This window comes from Cibotium barometz, chromosome 26, assembly GCF_041138505.1.
Source record: "Cibotium barometz isolate CiBa-2024 chromosome 26, ASM4113850v1, whole genome shotgun sequence".
Lineage (NCBI taxonomy): Eukaryota > Viridiplantae > Streptophyta > Polypodiopsida > Cyatheales > Cibotiaceae > Cibotium > Cibotium barometz.
Window position 1 is genome coordinate 4,015,412 of NC_141071.1, and position 19,074 is coordinate 4,034,485.

Genomic DNA, 19,074 nt, shown 5'->3' on the forward strand with positions numbered 1-19,074 from the left:
ATAATTTTAGGAGATTATGTTTACTCGTATCGCCCTAAACAATAAACAAGACCATATAAAGCAGCCTCACTTAGGTTTTTAGTTACACTAGTGAAAAATGCTCATCTCTAAATCAAAATGAATTGTTGTGGGGTGATGTTTGCTCACAAAATGCACATCACCCTAAACAAATAAGATGGTCATATGTAGCAATCTACATAGAGCCTACTAAACCAAGGAGAAAATGCTCATTTGAATCCAAGACATCTTTCCAAGTTATGCTTGATGGATGCTCACAATGGCCAAGCCTCCTAAAACTAGTAGAAAATGCTCATCTAATCAAGGAGGTTATGTTTGAATGGTGCTAACAATGCAAGTCACCTTGAACAAATAAGGAGGCCATATAAAGTAGCCTCAATAAAATACATCAAAATCAACAAGGAATTTCAAGCACATCATGCTCATCTACTCCAAGAGGGATCTTTTAGGTTATTTTTGCGTGGTGCTAACAATGCACGTCACCTTGAACAAATAAGGAGGCCATATAAAGTAGCCTCAATAAAATCCATCTAAATCAACAAGGAATTTCAAGCACATCACACCACCTCAAACAAGCAAGGAAGGCAACTATATAAAGCAACGTTACCACCAAGGCCAAAGAGACAATTGTGTGAAAAGAGATCACGAAAAAAAAATACGAAAAAAAATCTGATTGCAGGCATGTGCAATATGCCCAATAAATAAATAGAGCATTTAAAGAGAGTACGTCAAGTGCGCGCCAAAAGGAAACCCATGATTTTTTGGAGCGAGGAATCCGTGGACAACAAAAGAGTGTGAAAGAGACCTCATGGGTTGCTTTTTTGTTGGCTCTCGGTCGGCCAATAAACACACAGTGGAAAACAGATCATTCCAATTTCCCACCTGTCCCTACACAGAATGTACTAAATATACTCATTTAATTCTCCAACCTTTGGAATAAAACTGAATTTCCAAATTCCAAACCATTGAAATTGCGAAATTGCAACCTCCGAATTTCACCGAGTTTTTGTATTTTAATAATTTTAAACAGATCGATCTACCTCACAACATATATCTCGCTCACCCATCACGAGCGCGATTATTTTTATGCACAGCAAGGATCTCAGAAAAATGCTTAAATGCATATTAATTCGTGTTTTTGTGCTGTTTTCTTCCTTAGACCGCTGCGATCTCCCCTAGGCCGCAATCTCGCACGTCGATTTGCAATGACGTCGGGGTGGCGGCAGCCGATGGCGCCACGTGGCAGCACTTCCTTCGAGGCCCCTGCACATGATCCAAAAAAAACAATCAAAAAAGAAATAAAATGCCGAGTGCCTCGCAATCATGCCGATTATATAATAGTGTTTGTGTTAATTATATTATTATCAATATCAATGATTTGTTTTAGCCTTGGACCCAGAGAAAGGTTTAACAAATATTGCCGATGGAACAAATCTTTATGGATAGTTGGAAAAGGGTAAAAGTACCCATTTTCGTTAGTAAAATAAAAGATCGAAATAGGAATGATTTGATAGAGTAATTAGTTAATCAATAGAATCATTCCCTTGGGGTGTTCCGAATTTTACGTTTTAATACGTAAGTAAGGCTAGCTCGTGGCATCCACCACCACCTTAAAAAATAAAAATAAAAAGACACGCACATGCTCGCAAAGGTTCGAAAACCAACCTTTAGTCCACATGGTGCCCTCTCTAGTTAAGGAAAAAAATTTGATAGGAATAATTTGATAGTCCATTAATTACTTTAATTGATCAAATTATATCATTCCGTCTTGCTGTCTTTCTTAATAAAATTTTTCCTTCCCTTCTAACGCAAGTAGCATCATCAAGTATCCACCCACACAACACACACACATTCTCTTCTAACACACGTAATCATCAAGTATCCAACCTCCCAACACCCCCCCCCCCAACACACACACACACACACGAATTGCAAGAGGGCAAAAGGTTTGAAAGGATTAAATAATTATATTGCACTAACCTTAGTCCACATGGTGTCATCTCTATGCTTCAACACCTTCACGTTGTCTAATGACTCCGGAGAGGCCATTTTCCACTTGCAATCAGGGGGGCTCTTGTCCTCTTTATGGTAAAGGCTTTCAATCAAGAGCTGGCCATTTTGATAAGTGGAGCTAATGTTGTGCATGTGGAAGATAAAGGGCTTTTGGCAGGGGTGTCTAGAGAAGGCCCGCGTGTTGAAGGAGAAGGCGGTGAAATCAGCCTTCCTATGCCAATTGTAGAAGGTTCTAGAAGGGAGCTCGAGCTCTCGTGGGGTGAAGATGCCACGGTAGACCTGCACTGCAAAGCCCCATGACACTGAGATGGACCATTGCCTCTCCTTATCGTAGCATATGGACTGCTGCAGAAAGTACGTGGGATCCTCCTCCATTGATTTCTTGAGATGCTTTAGCGCATCCAGCTTCGTCTTGTTTGGAAACACTGGCTCCAACACATCCACGTGGTGTAGTGATATGGCCGGTGTAACCGGATGCGCAGCCATCAGCCCAAACAAGTTGCCATATATGTCATACTGCAACAAAGAGAGCAGAACATCACACACTACGTGAAATACATGGAAATTTTGGAAGCGCGCACATTGATGCTCCAGTAATGATGATATATTATATTTCTTATTCAAGGGGCGTCGAACCCACGATTTGCAAGATTAAGCCATGCTTTTTCAAGTGATAAATTGAGCAAAAAGTCTTGGGAATATGCAAGATTAAGCCATGCTTTTTCAAGTGATAAATTGAGCACGACAATGGATCTCGTGAAGATTTATGCTTTCTTAAGTGCGCATGCATTAGCTTTAATTATAAACAACAATTTTCATAAACAACGCCTTGACTTCTCCACAATCATGGAGAAATTGTGCTTGCTTTGGGGTGGGGAGATGAGGAATGATGCTTGCTTAGGTGAGAAGAATCGTTGACTATTTCGGCTTTCTTCAGAATGCGTGAGCAAAATGAAGAAAGCTTCAATGGCCGGGCCAATGTGTCAGTTAAAGTATTAAACAAGACAAGAGCCTTCAATAACTAGATGGTTCAATGATGTAAGTTAGCTAAAACACTTCTATGGCAAGATAACTTGAGCGCTAGAGACAATAGACAATTGTAGAGATGGGCATTGGCCCACTTTGCTACTCCATTGAGTTTTTTTTTTTTTTTTGCTAAAACTAAGAATCCGAGGAGCTGAGTGGTGACCCACATTGCCTTTCAAAAGAAGAAGAAGACCCACATTGCCTTTCAAAAGAGAGAGAGAAAAAAAAGGAAACTTTCGTAGTAGTACCAAGGATGTCCATGCTAAGGATCTTAAACGATCTTAGTAGCATAAACTGGCTATAAATAGCCTTGACAAATTCAAGTCGTTCAACTAGAATTTAATTGCGAAATTGGAGTGGAAATTTTGAAAGCGTTTAAGAAGATTTAACACAAGAATGAAATGGAGATTTACCTGATGAAATCCGGGCTCTTTGGTGAGGGGTACCCCAAGCTCTGCCATGCAAGCTTGGATGCGATCATCGCTACCGAACAATCCAGGGTATCTCTCCAAGCAACCATCTTGCATGGTCTCCAAGGCTTTGGCGAGAGGGTAGCTGATTGCAAAGCCACCACCTCCATAGGCCATATTGTAAGAAAACATAAGGTTCTGGAGATGGCTTTCTGAATTGCTCCCAATGTAGTAGTATTGCCGGTGGTCATACTTAGAGAGCACTTCGACGAGATTTTGCGGGATAAAAAGAGTGTCATCATCGCCCATTACAAACCAATGCACATCAGGAAGGCCTAGACGGAAGGTATCAGAAACGATGCGAGAGATCCTGATGGCCGATCTGCTGCCAAGCTTGCTGGTGTATTTGAAGTGGCTCGTGTTAGACGAGAGTTTGAGTGGGGGTACAGCGATGGCATCTTCCCTTGTACGGTTCACCTCCTTGTCCAACCATACAAAGCCTCGCATGCGGTGAGGCCTCCACCATAGCTTTATATACTCTTTCCTTCTATCCCACAAGCTAGAGGAGGCCGCAATGCCAAACACTATGTGGGATAAATTGGTGGAAATCGCGGCCGCCATTGCTGCAAATGCCCGCCCTTGTGCCGGTAAACTAAGAGGTGTGTAATTGCTTGACACCATGGCTTCCTTTCCTGTGTGGTGACTCTCACGTCTTCCTGCAAGCGGCGTAATTGGCCTCAGCAGACTCTTGCAGCGCATGGAGTCCCAACACGGGTGGTGGCTTGCGACAATTACGAGCAGCGCATACAAGCACAAGCAGGAGCCGGCCACCGCAATGAGTGCCGCTAGCCGGCGTGAGCCACCGTTAAACGCATGATCAGCCCACGAGTGTGGCGCAGCCATGGTCGCGGGCGGCGTCTTCCAGGTCCCCGTGCCCAGCATGTGAACACCAGCAGGCTCCCAAAGCAGGCCACTACCATCTCTGATCTTCTTCTTCATGGGAAAGACTGGCCGGCCGATAAAGGCCTCCTAAAACCTCATCTCTTAATCTAGCTAGAAATGCAGAAGATTAACTTGAATGACCTGCAAGAATGAGGGCAACTTAGAGGGATGCCCTGCGTGCTACTCGAAACTGAAGGAAGCAGATGGTATAGCGAGACATGTCCAATGAGCAGAAGGCTTCCTGCATGCTAATAAGAACGAGGCGTGTGCGTGTTGGGGGTGGGTGAGAGGGTGGGTCGGTGGGGCTGGGGTGGGTGTGGGTGTGGGGGAATAAGAAGGAGGGGAAGAGGAGGTGTGCGCGGGGGAGGGGCAGTTGAAGGGGAAAGGGCAAGGAGAAAAAAGAGGGAGGAGCGGCGTTGCAAAAACCGCTACTCAAAACCAAGTGCAAAATAAAACCGCTCACGGCCCATCTCAAAGCCGCTTGCCGGAAGAACCGCTCACGGCCCCTGCAATGGCGTTGTGTTGTGACACGTGGACGGAGAACCACACCACGTGTCGGGGCACGATTCTTGGGTAGCTAGTAACTACGCGCCGGCCTTTTCAATAGCGTTCAATTGATTTGCCGTCTGTCATTACTCAGGAGGACTCAGGAGGAGACTTCATCTAAAATACCGTGGTAAGGGTTTTTTGTTGGGGACGGTTAGTTGGCCCATCATGGTCTCAAAGTGCTGCCGCACTGGTTCAAGCCACCATTTCCAATGACTTTTGTGGAAACTTGGCAACCTTCATACAGTCCTTCTTAGACGTTTTTTTTTTCTGGTACGAAATCAATATATTGCCAAAAGAAAAGGTAAATGTACACAAGTATAGACCCAAGTTTAAAACCTAGTTAGAACCATACAGGTAAACCCGAAAAGCGATGATACGGGTCACATCCAGTCACACAAAGCGACAGAACCCTATCGATTACAATATGTTTGAGGAGGTTAACCAAAATGACTACCCAATTATGAAGGTGAGGTTTAGAAGTACCCATCCTTTCCACCTTTTTTCAGAGTAGGTTAAAGTGGTTGTGCCTCTTTGCTTGTGTTCTAAAGCATCTCATCCCTAATAATCTGGTCTGAAAACATTTTTTTAACATTAATTAATTAGTGGGGTTATAGGCAACTTTAAGAGTGAGATGATGGGACCTAAGGGATGATTTTTTAAAAAAAACTTTAGGAAGTGGGACCTTGAGGTTGGTCTAGAGAGTTCACAAGGAAAAAATAAAAGCAATTGCTGTTTTAGGGTTTCCTGTACATGTTTTAGGGTTTCATCTGCAACAGAACTGTTGTTTTAGGGTTTCAATCATAAATTTTGCTACTGTTTTAGGATTTACAGCTGTTGTTTTAGGGTTCTACTTGCAGCAAAACTACTTTTTTAGGGTTTTGAACAGAGGTTTTGTTGTTGTTTTGGGGTTTACAACTGTTGTTTTAGGGTTTTGCCTGCAGCACAGAGAGAGAGAGAGAGAGAGAGAGAGACTATGGACAACGGGCTGGATATGGAGTTCATTCATCGAGCAGTAGAAGCAATAGACCCAGACACTGATGATGTAGACCATGGTTCCAACCTTGATGTTGATTATGCTGTTAAAAGGGCTAAATGCCAAGAGCTTGAAGACACAGATCTAGTTATGACCGTGGATAATGCGTCGGAATCTCAAATGCCCCTTGTGTTGCATAAGTCTCTGAATGATGAATCAGTTAAAAACCAACAGGATGTTTGTGAGGAATGAGATCATTTGTTGGAGTTTATGAACTCCATGTTACTTGATTATGCGCATCACAGTGAGATGGAAACCAATGATGTTGATGAATTTGAGGTTTTCGAGGTGCAATTGGAAAACTCTCAAGTTGTAGAGGTTGTCTCAGGCTTGCATGAAAAGGTAGTCGTTCTGTTCTTTATAGGAAGGACCCCCTTGAAATGGATGATTCATCAATGGATTCATACATTGTTGTAGGCTGATGCTGTGGTGGACATTTTTGATGGCCCGAGGGGCTGTTTTTAAGTTGTGCTTTCCACAGTTGATTTTCGCACTCAGTTTTTGTTGCAAAAGGTGCCTTTGTTTTCTGATGTGTTGAGATATCGAGCTCATCTAGTGAGGCGGTGGACACTGATGACCCGCTTGGGGGATAGGCCCCACACTTACACCACTGGCATGGTTGGTGAGATCATGGGTGATATGCGGCCAGTGGGATGACAGGCTATGTGACAACAGCCATTCTAGAGACTGGCATAGTTATAGCGCCAACTCATTTAGTTGGGTTCACACTATAGAGAACCCTAGTATGTATTTGGTTGAGTATCTTTTCATATGGTGTGTACTCTTATCTTTGTAAATGGTGTATTGAGTGTTAAGTGAAGAAGAAGAAGATTTTCAGCCTCTCACCTTGTGTGTTCTCTTTTAGGGTTTTGTGAGTGTGTGTGTGCTTGCAAGAGCTCAAGCTTTCTTCTCCCCTACATCTTTTCACGGTATCAGATCCTGGTTCATGCTAAGGGCTAAGCTGCAAGCAAGAGAAGCACAGGAAGCGGTACAAAGGTAAGAGCTTCAACTACTCTTCCCTATTTGTGTTGGGTGGCGACTACATCCTTGTCTCGCGGGAGCTCTACGGGAGCCACCGGCAAAACGATCTCTAATTGAGGAGCTTTCCTCGCATGAGTAAAGCTATAGGGCAACTATATTTTCCTATTGGACAGAATTTTTTGGGCCGAAAACGCATTTCGGGTGCATTATGATCGCCGTTTTTCAGAAAGCATGCGATTTCAAGCACTGCGGGTAAGTCATCGATTCTCTGCAGAACTCTGTTTTAAGAACTGCAGGAAGACAGATTGGTTGTGCAGACATTGTGTGTGCTGCAAGGAGGTCAACAATTGCCATTGGGTGTATGTATGTACATTGAGGTCACTGGTTGTTGTGACATTTGAGTGTAGTACAGTACCGCTTTGCAGAAAATATAGCAGTTTGTGCAGGACAAACCTGAGTGTTGTTTCTGGTAAATTTGTGTGTCTGGCAAGATGTCAAATGATGGCATAAACCAGATTGTTGCTGTCTGAGAAGCTTGACAAGAACAACTTCCATGCTTGGAGGTTCAGGTTGACAAATTTCCTGATGGGAAAGGGTTACTGGGACTACGATAGAAGGTGAGCATGAAGAGGCACCGGAGATACCGGAGATCAATCCGATTGCTGCATATGTGAAAGAGTTCAAGGATTGGAACCAAGGAGCCAGAAAAGTTATGTATTGGCTCTCTATCAATATACATGACACCATCATTGGGCACATACAGGATGCCAAGTCCCCCAAAGAGGCATGGGACACCTTAGTAAAACTCTATGAAACGAATATCAAGGCACGAAATATATAGTTGAAGAATGAACTTCATATTGTGGAGAAAAAGAGTATGTCTGTGAATGACTATGCATTGAAGATCAAGGGTATTGTGGAATCCCTTGCATCTATTGGCATTTCAATAGATGATGATGATAAGGTGGAAGTCTGTCTACGTGGTCTCGAGCCACAATACAAGGCGTTTAAGACGTCTATTCAGACTCAGGAAAACATTCCCAATTTCACAGATTTGGTGTCTATGTTGATTATAGAAGAGAAGAGAAGAGCTTGGGTGAAGACCAATAGCCTTCACAAAACAAAAACAATTCATAGCAACAGGCCTTCTACACAAGTTCAGGAAGAGAACGAGGTAGAGAAGGCCGTGGATGTGGCCAAGGAGGTGGCCGAACAGGTAATCAGAATTATGGCCAGCAGCAGTAACAACAACAGTCCCAGAATTCACAACAACAATAACATGCAGGTGGAAGAGGCCAATTCAGAGGCAGGGGGAGTCAAAGAGGTCGTGGAAATTGGCAAAGGCAGCATAATGATACACGTGGATGCTTTTATTGCGGTAAGCCTGGACATGTGCAGGCAGATTGTTATAAGAAGCAGGGGCTGACATGCAAAATGGAAAATTGCAGCAAAACAACTATGCATCCTCAAGCAGAAACAATGAGGATAATGAAAGGTTGTTTGTTATGCAACATGTCGTTAATGCCATATCTAAAAATGTTGAAGCAGCACATAAAGATGATGTATGGTACGTTGATTCAGGTGCTTCGAACCACATGACAAGTCATGGGGAGTGGTTCAAGGAGATAAAAAACCTTGAAAGACCAGGTTTTGTGAAAACAGGGGATGACACTGCTCATCCAATTGCCCATGTTGGAGATGTGCCATTGTCTATGCAGGATGGCAAAGCGAAGTACCTTGCAGATGTACTTCATGTTCCAAACATAACAAAGAATCTGGTTTCAATTGGCTAGATGATTGAGCACGGTTTGCAGGTTCGGTTTAACCCTGATGGTTGTTATGTTGAAGACTGATGGTTGTTATGTTGAAGACTCTAAAGGCAAGTGCAGGTTGGTTGCAAAAGGCAACAGAGTGGGCAGAATATTTACATTGAATGTAAACATGCCTAAAGTGAGTGCTGCGATGTTTGCAAATGGTTCAGGAATTGTTGCAGACACAGACATGTGGAATTGTTGAATGTAAACATGCCTAAAGTGAGTGCTGCGATGTTTGCAAATGGTTCAGGAATTGTTGCAGACACAGACATGTGGCATAAAAGAATTGGACATGTGAATTTGCAGAGAATGAAGTCTATGTAGACTAAAGGAATTGTGACAGGGCTGCCAAAGTTTAAAGTTGAAGGTATGCAGAAAATATGTGAAGCATGCCAATTTGAAAAGCAAACAAAGCATGTATTTTCATGTAACAGAAATGTGAGCAGAAATGCACTAGATGTTGTGCATTCAGATGTATGGGGTCTTGAAAAGCAAACAGGGAAATATGTAAAGTGCCTAAGGTCAGATGGAGGGGGAGAGTACTTCTCCAATGAGTTCTCTGTATTTTTGAAGAAGAATGGTATTTGGAGACAGTTTACATGCAGATACACTCCGTAGCAAAATGGAGTTGCTGAGTGGAAAAATAGGCACATTGCTGAGATTGCGTAAGCATTGATGGGAGAGAAGGATATGCCGCATAGCTATTGGGCTGAGGCTGTGTCTATAGCAGTTTACATCATGAACAGGACTCCAACAGCAACCATACACATGATGTAACTCCAGAGGAGAGGTTTACTGGTAGAAAACCTAATTTGTCTCATCTGAAAGTCTGGATGCATTGCATATGTGCATGTGCCAGATGAGCTGAGAACTAAGCTGGATCCAAAAGCTAAAAAATGTGTGTTTATTGGATACTCCCTTGAGCAAAAGGGATACAGGTGTTATGACCCTACTACACGTGAGTTGAGGGTAAGCAGGGATGTTGTTTTTGATGAGATGAGCAACTGGTATGCTACTGAAAAAGAAGTTGTTGGGGGCTGATGTGAGTGGAAATGTGGTTGCACAGAATGCAAGTCAACAATCGCAGTCTTTGAGTGGACCATGAGAGTCCTCATCTAGTGGTTCAGTTGATATACCATGGAGTGGCAGGCTGCGTCATAATACCAGTCCTGCAAATGTGATTAGTACATCACATAAAGGCAAAGAGAAAGTGATTGAGCCCCTTAGTATGCCTGACATTTCTGCAGGGCATTCTCATGTTGATGGAGAGTCTAGTGGCTTAGAGATGAGCCTTGATGAGGATCTTGGGATACCAGCTATGAGAACACGTGGTGTAAAGAAGGCTATGAAAGCCATGAATGCAAAGCTACGAAGATCTGGGAGAGTGAAGAATCATGTGTAGACCTATGATGGTTATGTGGCACATCACTATGCATACATGGCAAAAGTTGTACAGGTTGTAGAGCCCACATGCATTGATGGGGCTATTGGAAATGTGTGTTGGGAGAAAGCTATGGATGAGGAGATGGATGGACTATATGGAAATGAGACTTGGGATTTAGTACAATTGCCTGAAGGCAAGAAAGCCATTGGATACAAGTGGGTGTACAAAGTAAAACATAACAGTGATGGAAGCATAAGCAGGTACAAGGCTAGATTGGTAGCCAAAGGATATGCACAGACATATGGCATTGATTATGAGGAAACTTTCAGCCCAATTGCCAAGATGGCAACAATGAGAGTTGTGATAGCAAGGGCTGCGTCAAAGCAATGGTCTTTACATCAGATGGATGTAAAGAATGCATTCTTATATGGGGATTTGCAGGAAGAGGTGTATATGTTGCAGCCACCTGGTTATGAAAATGTGAGTCACCCCGAGCATGTTTGCAGGTTGAAGAAAGCCTTGTATGTCTTAAAACAAGCACCAAGAGCATGGTCTGACAAGATTTCTGAATATCTTGTCACTATTGGCTTTCATGTAGCCAATGCAGATTTCTCGCTGTATGTGAGATAGAGTGATAGAGGGGTTGTGCTTGTTGTCATCTATGTAGATGACCTGATCATTACGAGGGGACCATGATGCAGAGACCTTTGATGTAAAGATCTTGCTTAGACAGAAGTTTGAGATGAAGGATCTGCTATTTCTTGGGCATTGAGGCGATTAGGTCACCACATGGTATTGGATTACTGCAGAGACAGTATGGCTTGGACATATTGTCCAAGTATGGTATGATAGGCTGTAAGCCTATCTCAGTGCCTTTGGATCAGAATGGCAAGTTGAGTGTAGATTCAGGAGAGATTTTGGAGGATTCTATGTGTAGGCGCATAGTAGGAAGCTTGATCTACATGACAATCACCAGGCCAGCTTTGAGCTATGTTGTTGGGTTGGTGCGTCAGTTTATGCAGGTTCCTCGGAAGCCGCATTTGGATGCATTGAGATGCATACTGAGGTATGTGAGGTCTACTTTGTGGACTATTTTATGAAACTGGGACAGAGATATGTGTACATGGATACACAGATGCTGATTGGGCTAGTAGTATCTCAGATAGATCTACTAGTGGCTTCATGTTTTCTTTGGGGAGTGCTGCTGTGACTTGGAGCAGCAAGAAGCAGCCTACGATTGCTCTATCTAGTACAGAGGCTGAGTACAGAGGTGCTGCTATGGCAGCATGTGAGGTAGCTTGGTTGAGAAAGCTACTTGCAGATTTGGGTCTATCAGTGGATAGACAAGTTGTCATTTTCTGTGACAACATTAGTAGTATACAGTTGGCCAGGAACCTAGTTTTTCATGCTCGCACGAAGCATATAGAGGTCCACTACCATTTTGTCAGAGAGAAGGTTTTGGCAGGAGACGGGATCAGGTCACTGACATCTTCACCAAAGCATTGGGTAGTACAGAGAAGCTCCGCAGATTCAGGGCTTCGCTTGGTGTACTCTTGACAATTCTTCTATATTCACCACTGCATCCAGCTTCAGTGTTTTGCTTCTGATTTGTGGGGGTTCATCATCTGACATATCTGAAGTTCTTTTAATGCTTCTAACATATGGCCTGATTTTTGAGATGAAGTTTCCCCCATACACATACTCCAAATTCTTCATGGTCAGGAAAATAGCTGCTAGCATGGGACCTAGCCTAGATGCCTTGTCCACCTTCCTTTTATCCTTTTCCCCGATTTTAGACATAATCTTTTGATGGACTATATGGGCCCAAGCCACAGTCTTTCCCCTCTCTGCAGTGTGCAGATAAGCAAAGTTCTTGTCTGACATATATTCTGACTTTATCAATAACAACACATTTTCTAAAAACCATTCCATTTGCATCCTTCTTTCTGGGTCTCTTGCCTTCTTGACAACATATTATTTCCTTGATGTTTCAAGCGTACCAAATTCTTTTTCCAAAGCTTTCAGGGATGCCTTGTCAAACCTTAGCTCCCCCTCTCCATGGATAGCTTAAATACATAGGAAACTAATTCTACTGATAGAAATACATTGGGTGAGACAAAACCATCACTGTTTTGCAAAAATTTAAACTGTTGCTTAACCTGCTCATTTCGCATCCACTGATCCCTGGGCAATAATGCAAAATCCAATAGGCCAACAACCGGTAACCATGCTCTGTGTTTGGATTGAGTCAGATCTAATGTTACCTTTGAGTCGATGAAAGTTGCTGATGTATCAAGCTTGTTAGAGATCTCTTCGACGACAACGTCATCATCTTCAAAAACTGCATAAGAATTGTCTTCTCTTGCTCATGTGCCTCTCCTAAGAGGGATGGGCCTTACAAGGCCCTTTTGCTTGGAGTGGTCCATGAATGCTTCAACGATTTCATTGTCCAGGCTCACAAAGCTTCTGTGCATGCCGGACATCTCTCCTCGCCGACCACATGTTAGGGCGTCTTTTCGAACAAGACGTTGGCAATTAGAAGCTTGGCTTGTGTAACAACTCACGTCAAGTGAATCCATTTGCACCTGTCCGCCGTCCCTTTTTATAGATGCATGTTGATCTTGACCGACTTCCATGATGAGTCGAATAGCTATAACATTATTAGTTGGGTGTGGCCCAAAATACTTTTTCAGTCGAAACCCATTGATAAGTTTACCAAACTAATTCCTTGATAAATCAGATAACATGAACGTGCCTTGTCCCATAACTCTTCTTATTGTTTACTCTCTTGAATTTAGAAAAATGTGTAGATTAGAGTTCTATAATTCTAAATTGGGTTAATTAAGTTAAGTTCATAGTACGAAAAGGAGGGGGCAAAGAGAAGGGTGAGGAGGCCAAGAGAAGAGTGAGCAAAACAAGGTGGGAGATGCTTCACTACCCAAACCTGTCTCATGAATGATGAGAAAGCATTTATATGGTTAAAGGCCAAGAGAAGCATGAGTTGAAAAAGGATGTGGAAGTCATGTTGCAGGCTAAACCTATTTTCAGAAGTGCATGGGGGAGCGCCAAAAGGAGGCCAAGACAAGGTGTATCTGAACAAGGAAGTGGGAGATGATTCGCGTTGGAGCACTTGTTACACAAGAAAAGTAAGAAGAAAGAAAAAAAAGTGCACACACCACGGGTTACACCTGTAAAAAAAGCCAAAGTCCAATCTGCAAGTGCTCATCGGTGAAATAAAGTCTGGCAAACCACATGCTTGCAAAAAATTATGACATTGTTCCCATAGTTGTGATTTCCTATGTTTGTTTTGAAGCATGTTTTGCAATGCCATTGTTAGGCAAATATTACCACACTTGTTGACTTACTTTTTTGTAATCAAACCTTGTATCCAAAATGTTTCATCCTAGTTCACCATTTAAAAAAGTTTGATCTATTAAAAGATGTTCTTTTTGCACATTTTTTTGCAATAGTACAATATTCATGTTTGCATTAGAGTACTTGTCACACAGAGGCCTACCACCCGAAGCCCCTATAGGAAAGAAACGTTTTGTGGCTTTCAGTGATTGATAGTGGCTGGCTAAAAAAACTATCTTGTTATAGAGCGTGGGTGTGTTAGATGTCTAAGAAGATCCAAATTGTGCGTCATTAGTTGGAGAAGCATCATTCATGACCATCTACAAGAAATTAAAGCCAACTTGTGCTTTGTGCATCCCTCGGACAGGGTTATCCTTTAGGATGGTAACATTTGCCAGACCCAATATGGGTACCCAAGCACAAAGAAAATGAAATAAGGGCTGTTGTTCTAGACCTCAATGGTTTGTTATGCCATATTGTTCTAGACCTCAATGGTTTGTTATGTTATATTGTTGAAACCCGATATGGTGCAAAGCAGGCTTCTTACAGCATAGTGACCTAGTCCACTATAAAGTTAACCAACGTTATGTGCTCTGTTGGAAAGACGCCCATAAGTTCTTCAATTGGTGCATCCAATTCTTCCATGTTTTTGTTTGTAGCACATGTAGGAGATGTAAGCTTTGTGGTATACTTGACGTAATATTTCCACAACAAAGGAAAATGCTCAAGTTGGTCTGCTCACACAAGAAAATTGTGTAGAGGCCCAACTGGATAGTGCACGGTAGACCAGTGTTCTTTAAAAATCTTGAGAATTTTTGATAAGCAAAACATTTTGATACTCAATGATAGCACTTTACAAGGTGTGTCACAATGAGGTGGGAACCTGGTTAGAACTCCCACATATGTACCACATCAAACTCCCAAGGAAAGAGAATTCTTTTTGAAGGACGACTTGAAAACTTGGATATTTTTATGGCTATAGAGTGACAATCATCAAGAATATACTGAAACATACACCTTTGAAGCAAGAGAAGATAAATTCCCATATGCTATTATGAACAACCTACATGAACAATTTGTAAAGGGAAGTAGAGGAGGATAAGAGGAAACAAGAAAATTAGATGAGACAAATGGAGGTAGATACTCAGGCAGAGAGGCTAGCTTGGGAAGAAAGGGAAAGGAAGCTATATAAGGAGATGCAGAGGCATTTTGAAGAGGAATCTTCAAATTAGCCTCCTCAACCCGATGTCCAAAAGTGAAGTAGCCCGATAATATGAGGAAGATCTACGGGGAACCCGTGACCTTCTGTAATCCAATAAACCTTCCCCAAACTATTTTGTGCTTGTTCATATGTCTACATCTTCTAAGTCACCATATGTATGCTACACTCTAATCTAGGGGGGGTTCTTGCAACTACATACCCTATAGATGCTCCAAACATTCGAGATTTTGTAAAGTGAATACTTTAAGTTGATCAAATCATACTGTGTTTTGGAAGCCTCATCTATCTACCTTTTCCCTTTTAGTAATTATTGTGTTCTTTAAGCATTATTTAGCAGTGTATGCAAGTGCTAAAAAATTAGTAGCACCATCAAGTGCTATCTTTCAAGTGTTAAATAGCAATGTGTGCAAGTGCTAATTAGCAACACCATCAGTGTGTGTAGGTGTTAATTAGAAATCTTCATTGGTTCTATTAAGCATTGGTACATTGTTGTTTTGCATGTGTGTATTTAGTAGCACTACCAGATTTGTTTTGCATGTGTTTTTTGACACATTGTTCTTCTAATAGGAGCGTGGTAGAAGATACACTGTGTAGAGCCTAGGTGATCATCAAAACTTATCATAATAACTTAAAGTTTCACAACAAAAAAGGCAGCAACAAGTACATAAATGCACACAAAATTTCCAAAACACCATTTTTAAATAGTGAAGGTGGTTACATATCAATTTAAAAGGGGGTGCTATTATAGATTGCCTCATAGGTTTTTGAAGTGATAATGTACATTCGCCTTCTCTTTGGAATCCGCTTCATAGAACAATTTTTGTTCGGAATTTACTTCATCTATCGTACCATAACAGAATCGAGTCTCACGATCCATTAGTCTAGCCTAATCCCATCCAATCCCGAATTTGCGTAACACATCATGATGGCCTTCATATGTCGCATCGTCATACGCATCTTCCTCATCCATAGGGGCTGCTAAATGGGACAGAGGCACCAAGGTGTGAAACCTCCAAGCTTGTATATATGTTGTGCGTTATGAGGAAATGTGTTCATGATGAAGATAAATTTGTCACCATTTTTAAACAAGCCCATTCTGGCATAGGCGGAGGATACTTTGAATGAAGTGGTAAGGTTCTTGCTCAAGGAATTCCTTATGGTGCTCAGAAAGTCGACACCTTCTACTCATAAGTGATTGGTTTGGGAAGTAACCTTCCATCTCAATCCATCCAAGGTCTTTATCTTCACTACACCTTAAGGAGCAATCTTTGTCTTGGTAGGGACCTTGGCATATGTACTTAAGTTTTTGTTTATTGTTCTTGAAATTGTACATTACCACCATGTCTCCTACCTCCATATACATATCCTTGAGTCAAACCACGTTGCCCCGCATGAGCCTTAGTTTTTTAACCATCAATTTGTAAGAGAATCGTAGTCTTTTCTCACACAAAGTCACCTCTAAGGCAACTAACCACTTTGTGATAGGATTTCCCTTAAGGTTATGCTTGGCCATAATTTGGAGGTGGGGAACTAAGTGTTCCATTAGCATGATTTTATCAAGAAAGCTGGAAAGGTGTGCTATTAATAGGCACCTTGTATGCCATATATAGTAGGCCTATTGAGGAGCGGATAGGCCTACCATATGGCATTTAAGGTGGCTATCAATAGCACACCTTTCCATCTTGCATTTGGTCTTGATAAAATCATGCTAATGGAACACTTAGGTTCAAGCCTCCAAATTATGGCCAAACATAACCTTAAGGGAAACCCTCTCACATAGAGGTTAGTTGCCTTAGATTAACTTTGTGAAAAAAGACTACCATCCGATTGATGGTTTAAAAACTAAGGCTAAAGCAGTGGTTTAACAACTAACTCAAGGATAAGTGGATAGAGGTAGGAGACATTGTGCTAGTATACAATGTCAAGGATAAGTGGATAGAGGTAGGAGACATTGTGCTAATATACAATGTCAAGGATAACAAACCAAAACTTAAGTACAGATGCCAAGGTCCCTACCAAGTAACCGAGATTTCTCCTCAAGGTGTAGTAAAGATAGAGACCTCAGATGGATTGAGATGGAAGGTTATTTCAATGGTAGCAAGTTAAAATGCTACTATGGACCTCTCACCCATGACATGATCTACAACAAAAAACAGGAGAAACAAGAAGCTAACAAATGAAAAATGGAGGGCACTCCTCAAGGCAACTGCCCAACAAAAGAACATCCAAAGAGGTTGTAGACCCCCCAACGTCTATCTCTATACATGTAGCGGACCTCCTTGATGTGGTTAAAAAAGAAACACCCATGGAACCTACTTGGCTTAAGCTAGATTTTCCCCAAGAAGGCCATCAAATGGAATGTCTAGCTTTGGTTGACATTGAGGCTAGCCATAATGTTTTATCTTGGGAGATGTGGACCTTCTTAGGAAACCCACCCCTCACACCTTCTACACTTATGCAACAATTACCATGGTGAATTACTCCTAATCCATGATCAACACTTCTATTTTGAAGTGGGGTGTCTAATAATTGGATCTAAATGCATGTCTTGCAAGTTTTATGTGACCCTTGTAAGATACATTGAAATAGATCATTGTCCTTGAGGGAATGGATCACAGCCATAGATTGTATCATCTAGAAAAAAAGAGTTGTGATGCATTCGATCTCCCCTTTGGAATGGTTACCATGCCCTTGGTGAATGAGGGTACCCCAGACCTATCAACATTCCAAGCCTCATCTTCCATTTACAAACCACCACACCTCAAGTATAGCCACTAATACTAAACAGCACGGTTGAGGATGTTGTCGCCTCATATGCTTGAATTGTGGTTTAGAATCAGATGGGGAGCCTTTGCTAGGCATTGCTTTAAATGTGGGCAGCTTGGACACTTTATGGCAAAATGTACGCAAGTGGAAGAGGCGGTAGCAGCCAATGTTGATAATGATTTGGTAATGCATCAAGTTGGTACAATGGCACAAGTGTCTTCTAAAGTGCCCACAATTGCACATGATTAAATGTTTGCTTATAGTAATACATTGCCTATGGATAAAGGCAAACAAGTTTTGGTCGAAGAGCCTGCCTGGCAAGAAGTGCAACATAGAAAAGGGGAAAAACTTGAGCCTCAAGTGTATGCAGGGAGCCATGCTCTCGTGTCAGGTCCACCGAGGCAAGATCATCAACAATTGGGACAATCTTGGAGCTATCAACCATTGAATGACAATTTGAGGCCTCGAAATGGAAAATCTAGAGATCCGCCTCCAGGCCTCGGAATGTAGGGGGCGAGTGATTACTTCGTGGGACCGGAGGTCTACTGCTAATGTAAATAAGTCTTGGGCCAAGCCATCCACTTCAGGATCTGTCCCTGCTTGGCAAAATCATTATGTTGTCTTAGTTGAGTACATGCCGGATGTTTTGGCTATGTTGGATGCAAACAATCGAAAAGGGAAGCAAATATCTTCCTCACACTGATTTTTTACTTCTATCTAATGAAGATAGCCACATGGAATGTGTGTGGAGTGTGCTCCCACAATAAGCAATACATTATGTGGTGGACTCTATTGGGGAATAGTTGGGATGTCTTGTGTGCTATGGAACATAAAGATCATGTGCAAGCTAGCTTCTCTGTTATGCTCAAAGGTCATCATGCGTTTTATGTCGGGGTTTCAACCAACCGGAGTTCTAGGGTGCTGATGCTTGTGCATGATAAGTTGCAGCCTTCTGTTGTTAAGATAGATGTCAATGGAAGGTTCATTATTGTGGAAATTACCTTTAAGGGGAATATTTTATGGCTGGTTGGTTTGTATGCCCCGAATGGTTATCATGCGTTTTATGTCGGGGTTTCAACCCCAACCGGAGTTCTAGGGTGCTGATGCTTGTGCATGATAAGTTGCAGCCTTCTGTTGTTAAGATAGATGTCAATGGAAGGTTCATTATTGTGGAAATTACCTTTAAGGGGAATATTTTATGGCTGGTTGGTTTGTATGCCCCGAATGGGTATAGAGAACGCCACTAGTGCCCTTTGGTTGAATTTGAAAGAATGTTTAGCCCTTGGTAGGCCAGGTATTCTTATGGGAGATTTTAATGTGTTGTGAATTGTAGCAAAAAATATCTCCTCACTCAGTGATGGATGAGCCCGAAAAAAGAGCGTGGATGTCACTTGAGGAGGTTGATGTTCTTAAGCAAGATCTTTGGAAATGGCTTAATTTTGATGATTGGGGATACACATTTCATTTCCCTCAGCATACAAATACTTGGAGCAGGCTGGATAGACTATACATTATGCATGATGATGACTTCCTGCCAAAAGTTTTACATATGGCGGTTCAAA

The 19,074-nt window shown here is 42.0% G+C and overlaps 1 protein-coding gene across 1 annotated transcript; it reads right to left on the reverse strand.

Annotated features, from left to right (window-relative positions):
- Positions 1 to 992: 992 nt before the first annotated feature.
- LOC147623586 (uncharacterized) lies at positions 993 to 4,801 on the reverse strand. The gene is made up of 3 exons (XM_086820167.1): positions 3,471 to 4,801; positions 1,999 to 2,547; positions 993 to 1,281 (listed from the first exon to the last, which is right to left on the reverse strand). Exons 1-3 carry the CDS (start codon positions 4,464 to 4,466, stop codon positions 1,174 to 1,176), a joined length of 1,653 nt encoding a protein of 550 aa, XP_086676293.1. The 5' UTR covers positions 4,467 to 4,801; the 3' UTR covers positions 993 to 1,173.
- Positions 4,802 to 19,074: the final 14,273 nt, after the last annotated feature.